The following is a 21,842-nucleotide window of genomic DNA, read 5'->3' on the forward strand; positions in this document are numbered from 1 at the left end:
TTATTGGATTTTCTGTTTCCTACACTTCTTCATTACTCCCTTACACTGCAGGGTGTATCGTTATTTGATGTTGACCAGCAACATGGAGCTTCGTTTTATGTCATACCCACAGAATTTATTGATGAAGTTCTCGTCCTTGTCCTCGGTAACTGCATTTGTCAGTATCAAAACTATCAAAGGGGCTTTCTATTGCAGTTGTTGTGTTGTCTGTTAATTCAACTTGGATGATTTAGCAGCAAGAAGAGGCATTTGGAAAGAGTTTACTCCACCAATTCAAATGACAAATTTAGCAATAAGCAGTTTATTAGTGTTGATTTGGAGCTTTATGAGTATATTCTCTCCAATGTTCGAGAGCATGAGGTACATTCTTTCTTGCTTTCTTTATTTGTCAATTTGGATTATCTTCTGGGAAGACATTGTGAGTTACTAGGCTCTTATTACTTGGATAGAGATGAAATGATAAAAGCTTGGATTGATAGAATATATGTGATTAACACACTCTTCCACATTTGTTGGTTAGAAATTTAGTATGATAATCAAAACTACAATCAATATTAGTTGAGATGAAATAACATTACATGATTCAATCATAGGATATTCTGGGCTAATATCATGTTAAATCACCACGAAACTCAAATTGTGAGTTGATAGGTTAAGTTAGGTTTAATCATTTTAGCATACACATCTATATCTTGGGCATATTTTTATCTGTCTAATTGTAATCAAGCTCGTTCATTTAGATCCTGGGACAACTTCGTGAAGAGACTCCCTCAATGCATGGTAGCAAAATGCAGGTGACCGTTTCCAACTCCATCAGTACACTATTCCTATGTTTTATGTTTAAATGTTTTTTGTGAGTTTTTTGCAATTCTTGTCAAGCTTCTTTTCCCTGCCCATACCCAGTTTGTTTTTCTTTCTTTTGATGCAATAACTTCCTCACAAAAGAAAAAAAAAGCAGAAAAGTGGAAACGTGAAATGCCACTCATCCCATTTCAAAATAATACCTATATGATTATTGTCATAATTGACAGTTTTCTAAAAGTTCTTGCATATATCAAAGGTAGTTTGTTTAATAAGATGCTATATATATATATATATATATATTTTATGATAAGGTATTTTGCTGGAAATTTTGTTGTGAGAACATAGTTCATTTTAGAAAATTTGATGCTCATAGTTCTAGAATTTAGTCTATTAATCATTAATGATTTTTTGATAAAATATATAACATACTTTAATATAAAATATATAATATATTTTCAGCACCTTAATCTTATCGATTGATATTCTATCGTGAGTTCAAGTGGAATCTTGTTGTCCTTCATCTATAAAGTGATCAAATTCATTCTATATTGTTGCCTTCTCACCTTCTTATATATTCGTACTTTTCTTTTATCCAAAAAGGTGAACTAGTTTTCTTTTATCCAAAAAGGTGAACTAGTTTGCTTTTATCCCCTATTTGAATATATTACATTAACTATCATTTGATACCTTTTGTATCTTTTTGTTTTGAGTGAAAGTTTTTGTTCTTTCACCCAAACTTTACAGGTTGTAGACTTGAGAATCAAATATAGAATATGGAAAATGAAGATAGTGTTTGTGTGCTTCAAATGTTTATATTTTTCTTCTTGAAAATGCATGATGAAGTTGAAGATGGAATTTAAACTTCAAATGGAAGAGGGTGGAGATTGAGATTTGCCCGCTCGTGAAGAAGATGAGATCAAAAAAGAAAAATGGAAAGTGGAGACGAAGGAAGGTGAAACTAAATCTTCAAATGGAAGATGGTGGAGATTGGAGTTTGCTCGCTCAAAGAAGATGAGATCAAAAAAGAAAAATGGAAAGTGGAGACGAAGGAAGATTTTCAAAATGGAAGATGAGAAATGAAAAACAAAAACAAAAATTAAAGCATGAAGTTGAGGATCTAGAAAATGAAGATAAATGGTTCTAACTTTAATTGGACAAATATGCATTTAAGATTTATTAAAATGTATTACACTTTATGTACAGGGGTATTTTAAGTTTTTTCAAATTCTTATTTATTGTATATTTTTTTTATTTTACCATTTAGAAAAAAAAGAAAACTATTTTTGCTATTTTAAAAAATGACAACTTTAAAATTGCTATATTTGTAGTTGACCCTTATTATATCAAAGGCCAGCCCAAGAAAACTTACTAATTTTGTTGTATTAAGGCCAGCCCAGAATAGAGGCGAACCGTTCTGAACCGAAGTAGGTTGGTTCGGTTCACAAAGCATAGCACGTGAGGCAACAATTATCCACAAGCCGACACGTGGATTGCTTCTACGTAACTCCCGCCTCTTCTACCCCTCCTTATATTTATCTAATTTCCTCCACATTCTTTAGATTCATGTGGCTCACAATCCCCCACCTCATCACCAAACCTTCCACGTCAAAATTTCTTCCTCCTCATAATTTCCAAATATCTCCTAACAAAATCAATCTTCTTTCCATTTTTACCCCTCCCCTTCCCCCTGATTTTCTTCTACTTCATTTTCAACTAAAACTCAAACTCTCCAATGGCTCACTTGCTCTCTCCTGTCTGTACAGACACCATCATACTCCAATCTCAACCTCCCATTCTTCTTACTCCATGGCGTTCTCTTCCTAAGCCTACCCCTTCTTTTGGCCGCGCCCCTGGCAGACGGAACTGCGGCAGTTTGAAGGTCGCCTCAAGGGATTCCGCATCCACGGAGTCCGTTGCCGATGATTATTATGCTGTTTTAGGATTGGTATATATCCTCTTTTTATTTTCGATCTGGATTGTGTTCTCGTCTTGCAATCTCTTGCCTTATCTCTCCCTTTCTTTCTTTGGTTCTTGATGTTACATTTCTTTCCCGATTTTGAACTGTTTAAACTGTTGAATGATGATTTCTGATTCCTTGATGAGAGAGATATGCTTACGATTTGTTGCATCCTCATAAGTTTAGAAGTTATTGTAAAAAAGTACTTATAACTATTGCTATGTCTGGAAAGCCTACTTGTAATTAAATGCTGAACTTAAAAGCCTTTGTTAAATACTCTTGATAATGTCTTCAAGTTAAATGAAGAATTAAGGGTGGGGCGGGTGTGACAGTACTTTTAGTTTAAGTATCTTTCTTTAAAATATTTTTATCTTAAAATATTATAAGTTTATTGATGTCGAGTTGACCCGATTATTTGAAGATCACTTTTTACATAATCCACGCACCCTAAACTTTAAAACGTGCATTTGTATCAAATTAAAATTTTATAATGTTATATGTATGTTACAACTGTAGATTGTAGTCTACAGAAACTACTTTGGCATGGAAGTTCTACCAAACACACATTTTAAGTATTTTTTTTCTTATCCAGTTACATTCTCATGGTGTTTGTTGCACTGGCTTTGTTCTGGCTGATTATATTTTCCTTTTCCTTTCTGCAATTTTCTTTCCCATATGAATTTGTGACTACATGTTTAGTGTCTGTAATGAACTGGTTTTATTTGTCGTTTATAGCTTCCAGATGCCAGCCCGGAGCAGATTAAGAAGGCCTATTATAATTGTATGAAAGAGTGCCATCCAGATTTGACTGGTGATGATCAAGACACCACGAATTTCTGCATGTTCATCAATGAAGTCTATGAGGTAGGATTTCAAATTCAAAGGATGCTAAATGCTTTAAGCTTTGTACTTATACTACGACTAATCAAGTTGGAAACAATCATGAATAGAGTAGAAGAAAAATCCACCTTACTTAAAAAAAAACGGGTAGGAGAGGTTTCGGAAACAATATATAATATGTCTCCAACCTTAATTTGTAATGAATTAACTCATATACTTTCAATTTGTTAACTATTACAAATTAACTTATGTACTTTGAAATTGTTAATAATTTTGTACTTGAATCATAGCATGTAACAATTTTTAGTTTATGAACTTTTATTTCCTGTTGCAAAATTGTTACTAAGATTTATTGGGGTTTTGATGATTTACTTCTCTATAATTTTGAAAGTAGAGAAGTAGATCATTACAAATTAAAGTTTAGGACTAAACTATTTATTCAATGAAAGTACAAGCGTGGAAAGTGATGTTAAACTTATAGATTGGACTCACCCATACAGATACATACATATATACAAATGCCTAAAAAAATCTATTCATATAAGTCGGGGGTTGCTCATGCACCCTCATGGAGGTGAACATAAATCTGCAAAATGGAAACACGTTAGTAGTATGGCTGAGTCTTCTTTAAGAGGATACCTGCTCAAATTCGATAATTTCAAATGAGAAAGGAAGTGTTATATATATGACAGGCTGCGGCAAACGTGTAAAGATATTGACAAATTCACATTTGCTTAACTCCTTACCCTTTCTGAAATTTGGGTACTCCTTTGGAGCCCAAACCCATAACTTAAAGTCTGGGTATTTAAGGGAGCTTCTATTTTGCTTTCTAAGCAATGTGGGAATCCAATTTTGAATTATACAATAATATTTTTTATTTAAACAATTTTTCATCAACAAATTCAGATGACACATTTTAATCTTAGAACATAAGATTTTTTTCCCGACCCTTGTCATAGATAAAAATGCTTCATTGCAGGTGCTTAGTGACCCAGTCCAGCGTTTGGTTTATGATGAAATTCATGGATATGCTTTGACTGCAATTAACCCTTTTATAGACGATTCAAGCACAAAGGATCTTGCTTTTGTTGATGAATTCAGCTGTATAGGTATGTGCCTGAGAGTTTTCCGTATGTTATTTTACCCTTGTAGTTCTCTTGGTGTGATGGGTTTGAGATGATTTTTTGATAGGTGAAATGTGCTTTTAGACTACTTTTCCAACTGTTCAGAGTATTTAGTTAGATATTGAAAAGTCAAATAACACATCATCAACAGTTAATTAGTGCTTCTTAATTCTTCCCATTTGTGAAGATGTGTTTTCACTCTGACTCCACCTTTTTTTAAAATAAATATTATTATAATTTTAAATTTTCTCTTCAAAAGTTATTCCAAACTAATGGTTAGGTCTCTCGAAGTTGCAATGATTTGCTCTTTGCCATCTATTTGATTCGGGTAGTTTCTTCATAAGTACCTTCAGAACATTATTTTGAAGCATTTGCAAGCACAAAAAACATTTCAAAGTCGTTTACAACCTGCCAATTTGGTTACCAGAAGTGATATCCTAACAATCTACCTGAATAGATTGCTCTTTCGGTCTCCGCGATGATAACGTTGAATCATCTAAGATCTTGCTCACTTATTTCCAGGCTGCAAAAATTGTGCCAATGTGGCCCCTGATGTCTTTGGAATTGAAGAAGATTTCGGACGAGCTCGTGTGTACAGCCAGTGTGGAAATCAACAACGAGTCCAAGAAGCAATTGATAGTTGGTAAGCTCACTCTATAGCAATCTGACTCTGAACTGACTGTTTTCTATTCTCCAAATTTTGAGGTTCATAGCGTGGGTATTGTTAAATTTATTTTTGAGTTGTACTCCAATTCAAGACTATAGTACAGGCATTCGGGCTATAATTTAGTTAAGAAAATGATAGTTGAGGACTATGGTTGAGATCATGTACTTTGACCAATTTATTCCTTGATATCCATCATTCATACCACGGGTTTGAGTTCAACTACTTATTTGAAATGTTTCTCTTCTTTCGTCGGGCATTTGTCAGCCTATTCGATTAACTGATTGTTCATATTCGGGCTTTAAATTCTGCCTGATGGTACCATTGATTAATGTTTTCTCCTCCCTTGCCAGTCCAGTCGATTGCATCCATTGGACATCAGCTGCACAATTATCTCTGCTCGAAGATGAAATGCGCAGGGTGGAAAGAGTGAATGTATGAATTCATAGCAATATTCATAACTGTGTCTTTCCTAGATTTTCTATACTTTGTGCATCTCTTTTCATTTTATCTATGAGAAGCCTTATTTATTTATTTTTTTTATTGTTTTTAAAAAGGACTGTTTATGAAGGGTAAGTTTGAACAATTCATCAATTCCTTCCTCTCGATTTCGAACTAGACTTGTAAGTTGGATGCATAGTCAAGCAATTTGCAGTTTCTAGAGGAGGGGTTCCGTTTCTTCTTTTGAGAAATCAAGATTTCTAATCGGAATGTTTATGGTCAGGTTGCATTTATGCTGTCCGGAATGGGATCATCAGCTGTGGATGTTTTTAGATTGGTATGAACATTTTAAGATTGTGTTTGAGATTGATTTTTTATTTATCCTCCGTATAATCATTGATTAGGTGGTGTTAACTGTTTTTAGTGTTTGATAAACATGATTATAAATTAATTTAAAGAAAATCACCTATTCAATTACGTTGGTTTGGAAATTTCTAGCTTATAGAATTTGATGCCTATTTTAACCAACTCCAATAAATTTCTATTTTATCCTACGTTTTCGGGTTTGAGTTTGAAATCTATCCAACACTAATTTACTTCAGATTATGAACTCTCCATTTGCTAAGTACTAGAATTAAACTTCTTGCTAAAGTGAGCATAAGTAATTAACTGATATGTTGATGTATTAACAAAAACAACCAAGAGTTACGTGATTTGAATTTTCTAACTTTATAATGTTCTAATAATAATAATAATAATGAACTTCTTTCATTGCTACTAATGTTGCAGGCAAGTTCCCGATGGGAAAAGAGGCAAGCAAAAGTCTTGGTAGGTTTCATACTGACGAGCACATGATTTTTTTGCTCTTAATTTCTGTTTTCTAATATCTGGAGCATTACAAACTTCATCTTTGGCAGGAAAAAGCAAAGGTGAGGATGACGAAAAAGAAGAAGAATTCCGATACCGATGATTCATACTGGAGCAATCTTTGGGGGACGCCTAAAGATCAAAGAAATTCAGGTAATGATTGACTAATAATCTTCATTAATTTCTAAGTTTATTTATAGTTCAAAATTTGTCTGCTTCCTTATGTGGGATCATACCTTTGATCAATATCAATATCGATAAGGACATGTTAATTCGGTGTTCAAAGAAAAGATGTAAGACTAGTTTTTAAATTGGTGCAGAAGAGGAAACAAATGAAAGAGCAAAGAGAGCTGCAGCTGCTGCTCGACGATGGAGAGAGTACTCTAGACGAGGTGTTGACAAACCTCCTACTTTCAAACTTCCCGAGTCGATCTCCGGCAGCGACAACTGAACTGACCGACTAGGTAAATATTAAATTATATACATACGTACATATATATTCCACAGCTTTAATTATAGTCCCACATAATTAGTTATGTCATTTCATTAAAAAGAAAAAAAATCCCATTTCCTCCGTCGTTTGTAACTACGAAACTAAAAAGAAAAAAATCATCAGCATTTGAGCTCGCAAGGCTCAATTGCTTCCCACGTGTAATTATTTGTAAAAACATTTATAGACAGAACTGATTCATGGAAAGTGTTGGGATTTATTATTTTCTTCATTGTGTGTTACAATACTCATTCATTTTGCAAGCACATTAGCTCTTTTTTTCTTTGGCTGTTGTGGGTCATTTCTAGTTGAGATTGAAACCGAGAAATGGATAAAAGTTTAACGTCTTTCCATTGCTCATCAATCTTATTGTATGGCCTCCAATTCTTTATCTAAATAATTACATTATTGAAGATCACATTCAAACTATTATGTAAAATTTGTTGAAGATTACATACAATTTTGGTCTCTCAAAAACTCACCGATAAATCTAAACAAAAGAAGATAGTTTGGATGTGGCTAAATGTTTACTGTAGCGTACAATTTAGAATACCAAAATTACTTCGACCAACAATGCATCAAGATGACTTGAGATGAAAGATAGAAGTGTAAGATGACTTGAGATGAAAGATAGAAGTGTTAGATTTACATGATTCTGTACATTTGAAACAACGGTGACTTTCAAATTTAAACGATCTTGTATGAAGATACTTGATCTTAGACCTTAGTGATATCATATATTTTTTTTTATACTTTATACGGGTCGTAAATATTTTGAATTTTTTTTTACTGAATTACTCCTTTAAAAATAATCTCTTTAAAACATTTTTTTAAAATTTAAATATTATATAATTATTTTAAAAAATAAATAAATAATAAGATATTTTAAATCTGTTTCTTAAAATTCAAGAATTAAAAAGACGTTTTTTAAAAATCAAATGAGTTGATACTGAAACTAAAACACGATACATTTTTTAATCTCAGATCCTCATATGCATATTTTTAGAGGATTAGAAAGTTAATTTCTTCCAATGTTTAATATTTTATTTTGACAATTTTTCAAAGCTTTATTTGAAAGTGAACTTAATTATTGGAGAGTGAAAATAGGGTTATGATTAAAAGAGGAAAAGGAGAAGCAATGATTCCATCGTTTTTCACGCGGTGTGTTTTATATAAAAAATAAAAGCAATATTCTAAATGAATATTAAAAATATTCAAACTATTTATAAAATATCCTGAAATTCATTCCATTCAATAGAATCAATTAATCTTTTTGTTATATTTTTATAAATAAACTATTTATTTTATTTTTTTGTGATTCACCACAATTCCAAAATAATAATAATAATAAATTAATTAATTAATTAATGCAAATGGGATCTTTTTTAATTTATGATTAAGTTTTATTTTATTTTCAGTGGAAATGTTTGGTTATGATTTTATTATAATTAATTATCATTATTTGTATACTATTATCAATTTATTAAAGGTATAGGAATCCTTTCATTGAATTAGGAGCTTATTCCTTTAAATTCCACTATTATGAATATCAAATTGCCTTTTGTATTGTATTTCCACTTTCTTCAAACAATGGGGAAATAAATTATATTTCTTAATTCTTATCATGAATGCTTTCAATATCACCCCTATCATTTGGTACTTTTTCTTTTTCCTTTGAAGATCATCATTTGATGCTTTTGATAGAGAGAAAAGGAAACTCATCCACATATTTAAACTTGTTTGTTTATTTATTTTGTAATTAATTGAAGAAATTTGACATTAACAATTGATGATGTGACACAACAACTTCTATCTATCCATTTAAATAGCAATCATGATTTCCATAATTTTTGTTCAAAACTCCTCAATACATCCACATCTTAATTAAATGGATTACTAACCATGCATATTATTAGATCATTCCATTGTGTTTTGAACTAATGTGAGTGTAATTACTTTGTAGCAATTTCTTTAGGCGATGTAAATTCATATACCTCATCGTTGCGGGTAGGAGGGCAAATTTTCATTTGCTTTTTCTTGTATAACTTAAACGAGAGCTTTATATAATTTCAAATCATAAATCTCGTAGTTACTAATGTATTTATATACCAATTAAGTTTGAGTTTGTTTGAGTTTTTTTTTTTCCTATTCAAGAACTCACCAAAATAAATGGACATAAAAATTAGGTGATTTTAACCACTCAAATTATATTCATTAATTATTTTAATATGGCAAGTGGGAGTTTGGAAATTTGAATTTTTAATTTCAAGAGACAAATATATATCAATTATCAAATTGAGTTGTGCAATTTAACAACTCGTTGATCTCCAAGAACAAACATAATTTAATGTATTTTTAGTTAAATGGTACCGAATATCCTTGAATTTGAAGCATATTTGGTTTATGTTTTCCGAGTTTGAAAATATAATTTTAACTCTGAATTTTGATAAAAAAAAAAAATTTATGTAGTTTTTTTCGTTGTCTCTAAATAGCCACAAATCAATACTACTTATACTATTAAGTAGTACAAGTGGTCAAATTGGGTCGATCCATAAGAAAGTATGAAGATTAGTTTCTCAAAGTTAATTATTAATTTAAAGTGATAAAATAGGAGAGGGATTGGTGCGGTTTGAAATTCAAACGGGCATAAAAGTAAAGACATGAAAGTAAATGATAGAAACGTAATAGAATGAAACGTGCTAGTTTAGAGGAATGAAATCGTCCAATGTAATTTTGATCATTGGTATCAAGGTATGATTTTTAACTTTTTATCTATGCCTAGTCCAATTGATTAAAAAAGCTAACCAATGGTCCTAAATATCAAATGAGTCAATTTAATTAGATGAGAAACATTCTAATCAATTTAACTATTCATATTATACTTTAGAGAATGAGTATTGGTTATATGTCCAAAACAACCACTGGATCAAAATATATGACCTAAAAAATGAAGCTATTAATTTATATCTGCGACACTAGTTGCCACAAAAAAGCGCAATTTTGCCACTCATTTTAGTGGCAGTATTGCAACTTTTTAATCTTTTGACCTAATTTCTCTCTAGGACTTTGAATTGGTTCGTTTTAGTTCCATTTTCTCATTTATACTCGATTCTATATGACTATCGAAATCTATAAAATAATCAAATTGAAATATAAAAACTATAGAACGATCCCAAATTAAGTGGGATTAGATAGCACATTTTTTGGTGCTATCAACTTTATCCTTTAGATAAAATGGAAATTAACATGATATAGAAAAAAATGAAAATAAGTTAATAGAAATCAACATGTCTTACTCCCTGCAGGTTTAATCATTCATCTATACAGTTATTGTATTGTACTAAAATTGACATGATTATTACAAAAATTGAAAAGAATGTTTACTTTTCAAGTACAACTCAGGTAGAGAGATTCAAACCAACACACTCTGCTAAGCTATACTCCAATATTTCTTACTTTTTATTTCTTTGACAATTTCAAAGTCCCAAAGGCTAAAAATGAAAATGTAAACATATACTACATTCTCCAATCTATATATATATATATATATATATATATATCTACATTAATAATAACCTACAAATTTCCAAACACAGCAAATAAAACAAACACATAACAAAACCCAAACAAAAATTTAACTCCAAAATGGTAAAAAGAAAATGTAGAAGATTGGTGTTATCTGACAGTTGAAGCCACTGTATGAGCCCAAAATTTGAGATGATGTTTGATATCCATTTCAGTTGCTCCTAAACTTGGAACTCTCCATTTCATCAAAATCCTTTTCTTATCATTTTCTTTCTCAACATCTTCCCAAGCTTCGGATAAATATGGCCTTTTCAGAAGTACTCCATCTTCAATCTGTTTTTGTTTTTCCTCTTTTTTCTCGCCAAATCTTTGTAACCCAGGAATTATTGAAGCCAAATTTGTATCATTTTTGTCTTCTTCACTAAATACAAATCCCAAATCCATAAATCCTTTCAGTTCTTCAAATTCCAACTCTGATAAACTCTTACTCAGCCTTTTCACTTTACCCATAATTTTCATCTTTTCATAATTCTCTTCAACGGAAAATTCCCTTACCTTACTGGAAACAATGGTTTCAAGCTTTTGATTATTGGTGGAGTGAACGGCGGTTTTGGAAGCTGGGAAATTCATTGAGGAGCTTACAGCATACTCGCTATCTGGGCTCTGAAAGTGGATTTCCGGCGCCGAGGAGTGGGTTTTCAAAAGCGGGTTTCTGGCGAAAATTTCCCGTTGGAACCAGAAGAGATCAAAAAGTGGGAGGATTTCTTCGGCTGCCATTGTTAGTGAGAGAATGTTTGAGTGGAGAAGATTACAGTGAGGGTTTAAACAATTAGTTTATATAGATAAGGAAGAAAAAAATAAAAAAAGTTTAGGCATAGTTAAAAGTTACTACATATACTAACAAAATATAAAATATATTTTCTTTTTAGGGGGCTGTACCCAATAAACTCTACGATCTTTTTACTCTAATAAGCCAATAAGATAAACAAAAATGATGCTATCAAATTGCAGGAGATGCATACAAGTGTCAAACTTATCAACATTTTAAAAATATAAAGATAATATTTTATATATGAAAAATGGTGGTGGGTTGGGTTAGATTATTGCCCTTGAATTTGAGCACATTGTTGGGGGTATAATTAATAAAGCACGTTTCTTCAATTATTAATGTGTTTTGCATTGAAAGCTACAATTATTGGAGGCTATAATATATTGTTAAAGGAAATTTACGACGAGGGAGTTATTTTTAATTATCTTTTCTATCTATTTCTTTAGTCACTCATTTTCTATTAATGTTTTGTGCATTTTTTTTATATTAGATGTTCTAATTTCAACTATTTTATAGAAAAGTTTAATAAAATGAATAATCAAATTAAAAGTTGAGTAAATTCGTTTCATTTCACCCAATGGGAAGATTTTAAAGTTTTTGAATAGAGAATATTTTTTTGCTAAAATTGGGGTCTTCATTTGAGCATATTTTCTTTTTGTTGAGAATTCACTTTAATTATCACATTATTCAAGAGAATTTATAACAAAAATTACTCATCATATAGTAACTTTGTTCTTCCATCAAAATGATCTTTATCTACAAAGATATGCTTTTAATAACATTTTCCCTCCTTCATTAGGAGTTTGGGTGTGGTTGGAAGTGGTTATGTTGGCAATATATATAATAATAATGTTGATAGAAAGAAACTTAATATTTTAAAAAATTGCAACAAACTTTGTTTGTATGAAATTTTTGTTAAAAGTTTTGGCAACCAATGGAAAGGCATTAACTTTTTGTAGTAATTTTTTTAAGGGCGATTCCTATTCGTCCCCTACACTAATATTATAAGTTTGCTTTGCACATCATCCACACATTTTTCCAAATTTAACAAAAACCAATTTGAAAAAGGTTAAATTTTGTATATAGAAAAGAAAAAATACATTCTCTCACCTTTTTCATTTAATATTATTTCCTCTAAACTCTTGAACTTCAATGTTTTAAAACTAGGTTCAAGTAGAAATTTTCTAAACTTTTGAACTTAAATGTTTTAAAACTTTAAGTAGAAATTGTTTATAGTTTGAATGAAAATTTAAATTTAACACCCTTTCAAGTTATTGTTGATTCACTGCACAATTGCAAGCCCCAATTTTTATTGAAAATTCTAAAGAATTTATACTCCAACCCATGGTAGTTTTAAAACATCTATAAAAGTTGAGAGGAATTTCAACTTTTCAAAGTGTAAAATCTTTTTTTTTTTATAAGATTTTCATTTGACAACTTGTAAAGTGAGTAGCTTAAAAAAAATAATGACTTCAATTCAAAAACATATTATTTTTTTATAAATAAAATAAATCAAATTTTAGTTTGGCGAAAATGATTGATAATCAAGCGTTGAAATAAATTTTAACAATAAAGAAACGAAAGAAAATTTTATAAAAAAAAAAAAAAAAAAAAAAACCTTTTAGAAACTAAAACTAAAAGGGACAGTTTCAAATAATTGAGATTTGAGTTCATACTTGCAACTAAGTCGAAGCAATTTTGATGTGGTTGAAATCAACCGGAACCGAATCTCATAAATTTGTCTCAATTGTAATATCATCTTTATAATATGATAAAATACTTTTTTTTTATTTGAAAAAGAAATATATTCACATGTTTTAAGAGTGTCCTAAGAAGTAGAATAATAATGTTTTTGATTATCTAACATATTTATTGTACAATTATGATCGTGTTTAAGTATATAAATCAACTTTAGTACGGTTGGAAATATAAAGAAAATTATAAATCTAAATTTAAGGTATGAAAATTTTAATATATGCTCACGTGAACTGCTTCTTCTGATTTGATGTTATTTGTATGATCCTTTTTTTATTTTTTGTTTTAGATTTTGAAACAATCTTAAATTTGAACTCTTTTGGCTAAGCTTTTCGTGTTGAATTTCTTGGTATTGAATTGTCAAGAGGATTCATAAAAGAAAAAAAATCTTCTTTACTTTTAGGCCAAACCTTGTTGTGACCTTTAACATTTTAAAGTGATAATTAGACAGAACAAAGATAGATTTATAGACCTAACTCTTGTAGAGGGATAAAAGAAATTAAGATTTATTAGACACTTTTAAAAATTTAGAGATTAGATAGATATAGATTTCATAATTTTGGAAACTATTTAACCAAAACTAGGTATAGAAATTTAAATTAGAAATACAAAACAATCACACATAACAAATATCTATTCAAAATTGAATTAAAAAAAAAAACAATAAACTAAAAATACTTATAAATTAAATCTAAATTTAAAATTAAAGTAAAGATCTTCGCCATCAATTCCTCCGAAACTTTGCCAAATTTCCTATGACTCGACTCCACCATAAAGATTAAAGTCGAAAACAGGTCCTTAAAAATAAGGTTGACCATAAATTTTACAACGAAGATAATGAAAAAGTTTTGATCGATAGGCCTAAACTTGAACCAATACAGTGATTCAATGGTAATGGTAAATAACCACTTGAAGAAGAATCCATGGCTACACAACATGCAAAGAAAATATCTTTTGGTTATTTAATTTGTGTGCTGATTTGTAATTAATTACAAATTTAGAAAAAGAGACCATGCATGAGAAAATTTATTTAGTTGAATAGAATTTTTTTCTTTTAAAGCGAACCTATTATTCCATATTAGCTAACTTCATAACTCCACAAAATCTAATTGTGGTTTTAGTTGAATGAGATGACATTCTTTTTCTTCTAGGTAGAATTGTTAGTTATTTCAATTATATTTGTTGTAAAACGTGTTAGGCGTGAATATTTAGATCTATATAATAGATTAATGCAAGATCATTTATGTCAAATTGCCAAGAATAAATTACATATTTGATTCCATGTTTCAGTAATTGATAATGACTATAAAATAATTATTGTGTCTTGTTAAGGATCTCTGCTCAATGTGATAGAGAAAGAGTGCGTATTTATTATTTTAGTATACTAGAGAGGAGAGCCTAAGTTTCTTTATATACTAATTTCCATTAAATCCTAATCAATCTCAATAGATTTTGTCCATTTAATCCATATATATTTAATAAAGTGGTAGATAAATTATTAGTTTATGTACATAACTCATTATTAATGATATAATTATGATTACGGAAGATTACATCTTTTTATCGGATACGCGGCGAAGAGGGTGGAGAGGGAGAGGGAGAGGGAGAGGGAGATGGAGGTTTGCATTTATGAAATTAATGAAACGAAGTTTAATTCATTTATAGGTTTGCACTTTGAGAGGGTTTTTTTTATACCTTGCAAGATTGATCAATAAATCTCAGGATTGACATTTCTCATCACACAACCCCGTGCCTATCTTCTGAAATAATAGGATCAGGCTTAGTTAAGTTTACCTTAACATTTCAATTTATGGAGTGGAACCCGTGCCTATCTTCTGAGCTAATAGGATCAAGCTTAGTTAAGTCTCTTAACATTTTTCCTCTCTTCACTGTTTAGTTTAATTGTTTGTTTGTTTAATTTTGTGTGAGTTGGAAAGAAAAGATGTAAAGTTGTTTAGTTTTGATTTTTTTCAAAGGGTGAAAAATGAAGAGGGTGAAGGATGCAACATATATGGTTGAAAAATGAAGTGTCCAGTTTGCCTAGCCTATAGTAGAAAATAAATTTGAAACTGTCTTATTTAAGTATCTGTCTCATAGTTTTATGCTTTGTTTAATCTCTATTATTTGGTATGATTCATTTATTGTTAATTTCTTTTCACTCCATCTTCTCAGGTTTTTCCTATGTTAAATCTTCAAGATGGGGGCAAAGATGATAAACCTTACTGGGCTTTCTTTTATTTAATTTTTTGAAAACCATCATCACATTGAAGCTACATTAAAACTAATTTGCACATTGCAGCATCCTTGCTTCTTTGCTCCACTCCTTATTAATGGTTTTTCTTTCCAATTATATAGGTTGAGGTGTAGAAATGAGAGGCTTTAACGTCAGATGGTAACAAGTAAGCGCTTCTCATTTATCTAAACTCTTTTCATTTTTTAACTGCTTCCTCTGTCTCATTCAACAACACTTTAATTATAGCCTAGTGTTTGATTAAATGTCACTTATAAAAGTTTGAACGTCATTTGCTTTTGAACTTCCTATCAACTTCTAAATTGTTCACATTTAAGCTAGAGCATGACCTTAATATTGTTGGTAGAATGATTGAAGTCATATCAGGTTGAAAGCTAAACGATTGTGGTGATAGCTAGGTAATCATTGAAGATTGAAGATTGAAGACTAAGAAGACGTTTAGGACTTTTTATTTAAGCCTTGTATTAAGATTATAGCATATTAATATGCTCTTTTCATCTTTTTCTCATCTTCTTCATGTTACTCCCAACTCCGACCCCCTCAACCAATGTCGATCTTCTTCTCGTGAACACCTATAGACGCCAAATGCCCACAAACTCTAAATAGTTGGCCACCTCCACCTTCCTCCATTGAACGCCCTTCCCTGAACACCTTGTCACACCCAAATTTTCTTTGCTCACGTTGAACGCCCAACTCCGACACTTGTCATCACTCATCACTACTGCTCTTCGCTGAACGACTTTGCCACCCACACCCCCTATTATCGATTTCACTCCTCTACTGCTCTTCGCTGAACGACTTTGCCACCCACACCCCCTATTATCGATTTCACTCCTCTACTGCTCTTCGCTGAACGACTTTGCCACCCACACCCCCTATTATCGATTTCACTCCTCTACTGCTCTTCGCTGAACGACTTTGCCACCCACACCCCCTATTATCGATTTCACTCCTCTTTGAAAACCCTCGTCATTGTAAGTTATTTTATCTAATCGTTGATAATTATTCTAAATGTTGATAACTCATGGATATAAATAATGTTAGATTTAGAAATATGCTATAATATATATTGTTAGAGTAGAACAAAAATTACTATAAAAAATGCGGTGAACGTGGATCGAACACGTGACCTTCAGATCTTCAGTCTGACGCTCTCCCAACTGAGCTATCCCCGCTATGTGTCAAATATATAAATCAAAATATTATATAAAAATAATAGAAACAAATTAATCAAAGAATATATAATAAAGTAAAAAGGTGAATGGTAGAGGTGGATTTTGCATTTTTGCAAATATACAAATCTTTTTTATTTTTTCCCCATAGTCTTTATTTCTAGGAATTAGTAGCAGAGCAGTAACAAAATAAGGTGAAATTGGAGAAATACATGTTATGAAATAATTGTAAAATAATATAGGTTATGAAATAGTTGTAGGCAATGTATGAAATAAAGTAATATGGAGGCAAACTATGAAATAAAATAATATGTAGGCATGATGTGACATAACAGTGAGATAAATGACACGGTGCGATAAATTACACGAGCAGGCAAGGGTGTCAAACAAATAACGCATGATGCCAAACAAATAATGCAGGGTGCCAAATCAATACACACCGATACATGTGATGATGACTAATAAATTAATACCAAATTAGACTAAAATCAACCAAATATTTAACCAAAATAAATTGGATACTACATTCTACTAAATTTGAAACCAAATTAAACTCAAATCAACACAATCAATCTTATAAATTTAAAGACACAGTAAACCTAAAATTCAACACAATGAATCACGATTCTAATGAATTTAAGGACACAATATATTTGAACCCACAATATTTAAATTGGCATAAATCTAAAAAATCTTAAAGCACAGTAAATCGGTCTAGCCTAGATAAATTTAAAACCATAGTGTCCAAACAAAATTAATATGACAAATACGCAGTAATCACTAAATCATCCAATTGGGAAAAGAAAGGAAAAATACATTTGAAGACCTTGATTTTGGAGAAATCTTTTTTGAGACATAATTAAACTCTAAAATTTAAATTCAAATTGTTATTAAAAATATATATTAAAATTTAAATACAAAATATTATTAAAAATATATATTGTTTATTATTTAATAAATGGTTAATAAATGGTTTAAAATATAACAAATTTGAAAATCTTGTATATATATTTGTCATTATTGTTCCGGAGATTGTTGCAATATTCTCTAGCAATAAAATAGTAAATTTAGTTAAGATTTTGAATATTGTTTGCAAAATACACTGCTTTAATAAAAAATACACAATAAATTAACTTTCTTTTAATAAAAATTAATTAAAATAAGTGTACAATTTGAAATATAATTAAAATAACTATGTATTATCTAATAACTTTTTTAAAATAATTTGAATTATAAATCATATGAAAATATTGAATCAATTGACATTATTTTAGGGATTAGATTTTATAATTTTTTAATTCAAAATATTATGAAATCTAATGAACAAAGAACGATTGAAAATCTTTTAGCAATTTTTTTAGGAGAAATCTTTATTACACATAAGTTTTATGAATTAAATAAATAAATGTTAATTAATTTGATTTGGTAAATCTTGACAATCTCGTAAACATAATAAATTAGTTAATACTTTTTCAAAACTGATTATAGTTTGCAAATAGACTGTATCTGTGTGATATTTGGCAAATACACTATCTGTAAAACACATATTATCCTACCTAAAGATATAAACGGGTAAAAAAAATCCAAAAAATTATGTAACCATCAATTTTCCAAAATTCTTAATATTTTTCATATTTACTATTTTTTGATTTGTTATACTAAATTTTGCCATTCTCAAACTCTTTTATGCCAATAGGTTACCCATTATATTAAAGAAAAATAATACAATAGAAAAGCCTTGTCAAATGGGCTTTCTTGCATCCACAAAATGAGCTTTAATGGGCTCAACCAAGGTACTCTTGGAAACATCTCGTCCTTTTCGATTTTGGAAAGAAAAAAATATATAAAGTAAAAAAAAAAAAAGTTACACACATTTTAATCATACATATCATCCTTACAATTTTGAACCAAACATATGATATAGTCAAACAAAAAAGTGGATCTCATGTTATTACTTCTGGTGTTGTTTATTTGTGTGTATTGAAATATGAGACCCACATCTGCATATATATAATAAAATAATACAATTTTGATTGATAAGTGCACTTAAGAATTATGTTGTATCGTTATCGTTATAGTTATAATTATCGCTATGAATATGATTGTTGCAATTATTACACTTGAAAAATTATCAATTTACTATTATTGTTACCGTTATCGTTTTAACCCTCCATGGTAGAGGTGAGGTAACAGTAGCAGTAAAAATTGACAAAATTCCTATTTCTAAGTAAACATAATTAAAAGCAATACAATTACATTTGGAATTGGCTCTTTAAAATCCATCGACGCACCAATTTTAAAATAACAAAACTTTAGTTTGGGTACCCCAAAAGACACAAAGATAAATTGGATTTTTTCATAAAGATTTAAAAACAACATAAAATAACATGATGACATGAGCGTAAGCATCTATCTAGTCCCAAATTAATTATTCTTGTCATTCGTGAATTTGTCCTTGCCCTTACCCAAAAAAGCATATCATAAAAAGGATAAGTATAAAATTAATTGATAATGTTTAAATGTGCTAAATATAAGTAAGATACGGTAGATTAGAGTGGTTATCTTGTTATAGTTTGTTATGTATAAATACAACTCTTGTAAATAGAATGAAATACAAAACATTTTTTCTTCTCAGAATTTAAGGCTTTTAATTTCACATGGAATCAGAGCTCCCTACAATTATGATCTTGTAAGCTGTCTCTTGAAACAGACGAAAAATAATGACTTCATCACCCTCATCATCTACTATTCAAACCCACATTATAATTCAACAGGAAAACACGGTCTTTCCAACTAGTGTTATTCTTAATGAAAACAATTATTCACTATGGTTACAGCTCATTATATATGAGTATTGGAGCACGGAATAAAGCTGGGTATATTAATGGTGCAGAGAAGAAACTTGTGTCTGATGATCCTCGACTCAGAACATGGATAACTGATAACTGGAGAGTGAAGAGCTGGTTGATAGATTCAATAGGTCTCTCTTTAATGTAAAGATTCATTCGTTTATCAACAGCAGCTGAAGTGTGGGATGCTGTCTCCAAGACTATTTACGATGGATCATATGAAACTAAGATTTTTTAGCTGAATAAAAGATCTTTCATGATTAAACAAGATGGCAGACCGCACTTTCTACTTATTTTTCTGAACTTGTATCTATATTTCAGGAAATTGATCAAAGATCACTCTCTGAGGAAGGAACTGTCAGTGGAGTTGTGGAAATGAGTTCAGCTATGGCTAGACTTCGAGTACAATTTTTTTTGAGTGGGTTAGACTAGGAGTTTTATCAAGTTCGTGGTGAAATTCTACGAAAGGATCCCAAGCTTGACTTAGAAAGTCCATCTGCATATGTCAGATGCGAGCACCAGCAAAGAAAAACAATGGGAGGAGGATTACCTATCTCGGAAAGCACTGTGTTGATAACAAAACCACCTAGTTCTGTCCGCAATCATAAAAGCCAGCAAAGTGAAAAATCTAATAACTTTACTTGTGATCATTGTAGTGAAACAGGTCACTCGATACAAAAGTGTTATGAGGCTTATAGGCTATTCAGATTGGTGGAATTTTTCTAAGAAACCAAGAAAGAAGATTGTTGGGAAATCAATGCTAAATGCTACCGAGAGCCCATATGTGAATGAAGGTTCTCCCACTGGTCATATTGCACAAACAGTCAGTAAGGGTAAGGCACACATGTTTTCTACTGAATCTAGGATTAAAAACTGAATTATTGACACAGGTGCATCTGATAACATGACTGGAAACCCTCATGCTTTGAATTCGGTTAATCCAACTTTCGAAAGTGTTGTCTCAATTGCAAAGGGACATGAATAATGTCCAGTTCTTGGAGAAGGATCAGTTACATTTTCTGATAATCTCACTCTCCATTATGTATTTGTTGTGTCATCTCTGGAGTATAATTTACTTTTTGTGAGTCAGGTTACTTCATTTCTTAATTGCATTGTAATTTTCTGGCCTTCTTTCTATATTTTCCAGTATATTATTTGACTCGCAAGACTCTTGGTTATGGTGTTAAGAAGGAAAAGATATTATTGAATCTGTCAAAAAGGGGTGAGCAACGAATTAGTCAAATGCATTTAGTTAGTGATTCCTCGAAGGCATGTGATCATGTCTAGTTATGGCATCGTAGATTAGGCCATTTATATTTTGGTTATCTTAAACAGTTCAAACCTTATTTGTTTGAGAGTATTCATTAAACTGATTTTCAATGTGAAATTTGTGAATTGTCTAAAAGTCATCGTATCTCTTATTCACTAAGTCATAATAAAAGAAGTGAGCCTTTTTTGATAATCCATCCTGATGTTTGGGAACCTTCACGTGTTCCATCTCTGTTGAATGCAACTTATTTTGTAACTGTTGGAATTCTTTCATTTTTTCTTAAATTGGTGTGTGCTCGTTGTCTCTCTTTTCAATAGTAACATTTATTGACGAATGTACACGCAAGACCTTGATATCTTTGCTTCGAAATAAAAGTGATGTATATATGGCATTTTGTGATTTTTATCATATGGTGAACAATCAGTATCAAAAATCTGTTTCTACATGGCAAACTGTGATAATGCCCTAGAATTCATAGACTCCAAGCTTAATAAAATCTTAGTTGCACATGGCATTAGGCACAACACTTCTTGTACATACACCCCATATACTTGATGTGCCTCTCTTTTTGGAAATTGTTTGTGCCTCTCTTTTTGGAATGAATATGCCAAAGTATTATTCGGGTGAAGCTTTTAAATCTGCTATATATTTGATGAATAGAACACCATCTAGTGTTTTAAACTTTCAAACTCCACAACAAAAATTAAACCTTTTTTGTCTTATTCCTCATGTACCTAATTTGGAGCCGATGGTTTTCGATTGTGTGGTTTTTGTACATATTCCTAAACAATTTCGAACTAAGCTCAATCCATGTAGATTAAATAAGGCACTATATGGACTTAAATAATCTTTTAGGGCATGGTTGTTTGGGAGATTGAGTAGTTTAGGAGATTGACTGAGACTATGAAGGATTTTGGTTTTGAACAAAGTGGAGCTAATCATACACTATTCGTTAAAAATCAAGATGTACAATTTTAATTGTTTATGCTGATGACATGGTGGTT

General features: G+C 30.6%; 2 protein-coding genes and 1 non-coding gene across 3 annotated transcripts; 1 reads left to right on the top strand and 2 right to left on the bottom strand.

Annotated features, from left to right (window-relative positions):
* The first annotated feature begins 2,350 nt into the window (after nt 1–2,350).
* On the top strand, nt 2,351–7,419 carry LOC101218014 (chaperone protein dnaJ C76, chloroplastic). The gene is made up of 9 exons (XM_004150282.3): nt 2,351–2,749; nt 3,497–3,625; nt 4,581–4,710; nt 5,248–5,368; nt 5,743–5,824; nt 6,114–6,167; nt 6,620–6,658; nt 6,748–6,850; nt 7,018–7,419. The coding sequence occupies exons 1-9, from the start codon at nt 2,537–2,539 to the stop codon at nt 7,146–7,148; spliced, it is 1,002 nt and encodes a 333-aa protein (XP_004150330.1). The 5' UTR covers nt 2,351–2,536; the 3' UTR covers nt 7,149–7,419.
* Nucleotides 7,420–10,862: 3,443 nt separating this feature from the next.
* On the bottom strand, nt 10,863–11,489 carry LOC105434720. The gene has a single exon (XM_011651818.2). It carries the CDS (start codon nt 11,487–11,489, stop codon nt 10,863–10,865), a length of 627 nt encoding a protein of 208 aa, XP_011650120.2.
* A 5,160-nt stretch (nt 11,490–16,649) lies between these two features.
* TRNAF-GAA lies at nt 16,650–16,722 on the bottom strand. The gene has a single exon. It is a non-coding gene; the product is annotated as a tRNA-Phe (tRNA).
* Between the last annotated feature and the right edge of the window lie 5,120 nt (nt 16,723–21,842).

The sequence above is a fragment of the Cucumis sativus genome, chromosome 2 (assembly GCF_000004075.3).
Source record: "Cucumis sativus cultivar 9930 chromosome 2, Cucumber_9930_V3, whole genome shotgun sequence".
NCBI classification, from domain to species: Eukaryota; Viridiplantae; Streptophyta; class Magnoliopsida; order Cucurbitales; family Cucurbitaceae; genus Cucumis; species Cucumis sativus.

What these genes read in the sequence shown, in the direction of transcription:
- LOC101218014 (XM_004150282.3), top strand. Translation starts at nt 2,537, where the DNA reads ATGGCTCACTTGCTCTCTCCTGTCTGTACAGACACCATCATACTCCAA. An exon ending in TCATCAATGAAGTCTATGAG is followed by an intron (nt 3,626 to 4,580) that starts GTAGGATTTCAA and finishes GCTTCATTGCAG; the next exon opens with GTGCTTAGTGACCCAGTCCA. An exon ending in CAAGAAGCAATTGATAGTTG is followed by an intron (nt 5,369 to 5,742) that starts GTAAGCTCACTC and finishes CTCCCTTGCCAG; the next exon opens with TCCAGTCGATTGCATCCATT.
- LOC105434720 (XM_011651818.2), bottom strand. Translation starts at nt 11,489, where the DNA reads ATGGCAGCCGAAGAAATCCTCCCACTTTTTGATCTCTTCTGGTTCCAA.